General features: G+C 48.5%; 1 protein-coding gene across 1 annotated transcript in view; it reads right to left on the bottom strand.

Moving 5' to 3' along the window:
• Nucleotides 1–1,048, bottom strand: part of TMC5 (transmembrane channel like 5) — a 91,289-nt gene that overhangs the window by 3,690 nt on the left and 86,551 nt on the right. Inside the window, exon 20 of the mRNA XM_017849597.1 lies at nucleotides 608–712. Coding sequence (XP_017705086.1) covers nucleotides 608–712 — 105 coding nt within the window. The remainder of the gene's footprint in view (nucleotides 1–607; nucleotides 713–1,048) is intronic.

Below are 1,048 nucleotides of genomic sequence, written 5' to 3'. Positions count from 1 at the left end.
CATCCAATTTTTTTTTTTTTTTTTTTTTTTTTGAGACGGAGTCTCCCTCTGTCGCCCGGGCTGGAGTGCAGTGGCCGGTTCTCAGCTCACTGCAGGCTCCGCCTCCCGGGTTTAAGCCATTCTCCTGCCTCAGCCTCCCGAGTAGCTGGGACTACAGGCGCCCACCACCTCGCCCGGCTAGTTTTTTGTACTTTTTAGTAGAGATGGGGTTTCACCGTATTAGCCAGGATGGTCTTGATCTCCTGACCTCGTGATCCGCCCGTCTCGGCCTCCCAAAGTGCTGGGATTACAGGCTTGAGCCACCGCGCCCGGCCTAATTTTTGTATTTTTAGTAGAGACAAGGTTTCACCATATTGGCCAGGCTGGTCTCAAACTCCTGACCTCATGATCCACCAGCCTAGGCCTCCCAATGTGCTGGGATTACAGGTGTGAGCCACCACGCCCGGCCATAAATATTACTTTTTAAGTAAAAACCACAGAAATACTTAGACAAAGAGTGAAGGGCCCTTCCGTAATCCCAAGAGCTTGGTCTGTAGTTCTCTGATGCACCTTTTACATGGAGGCAAGTTCGTGTCCCAGGGGTCCCCAAGGCAGCCTCCAACCTCACCTCCACCTCTCTGCTTTCCAGAACGAGTGAGCTGGGGTTTGCTTTCTTCTCCATATCCTGCAGCTTGATCAACTTTTCTATCAGGAACATTTTATCTTTGCCCTCCTACCAAGAAGGAAAACAAAACCAGAAAGAAACAAAAACATGAATGAATGATGGTATGGAATTGAGAAAGCAATTGATGGGAAGAACGTCGATTTTCAGGCAGGTAGGGTCCTAGAAGTTGGATGGAGGTTGCTGCCATCTTTTGGTGAAAGAAAAGAAACATTTCACAGTAAAACCAAATTATCCCCCAGAGCCTTCCTGCACTGTAATATTCTCCTCTAAAGCAACTCCCCTAACAGGCTTGAGAAAGTAGCCTTCAGAAGTTGGCTGCTGGAAGCAACTTACATGCCACGTCTCAATAGCCAGGAAAAATGGTTTCCAGTATCCCCCATAGGC

Source organism: Rhinopithecus bieti, unplaced genomic scaffold, assembly GCF_001698545.2.
Source record: "Rhinopithecus bieti isolate Rb0 unplaced genomic scaffold, ASM169854v2 scaffold_1918, whole genome shotgun sequence".
Lineage (NCBI taxonomy): Eukaryota > Metazoa > Chordata > Mammalia > Primates > Cercopithecidae > Rhinopithecus > Rhinopithecus bieti.
This window is presented reverse-complemented; position numbering and strand designations above follow the sequence as displayed.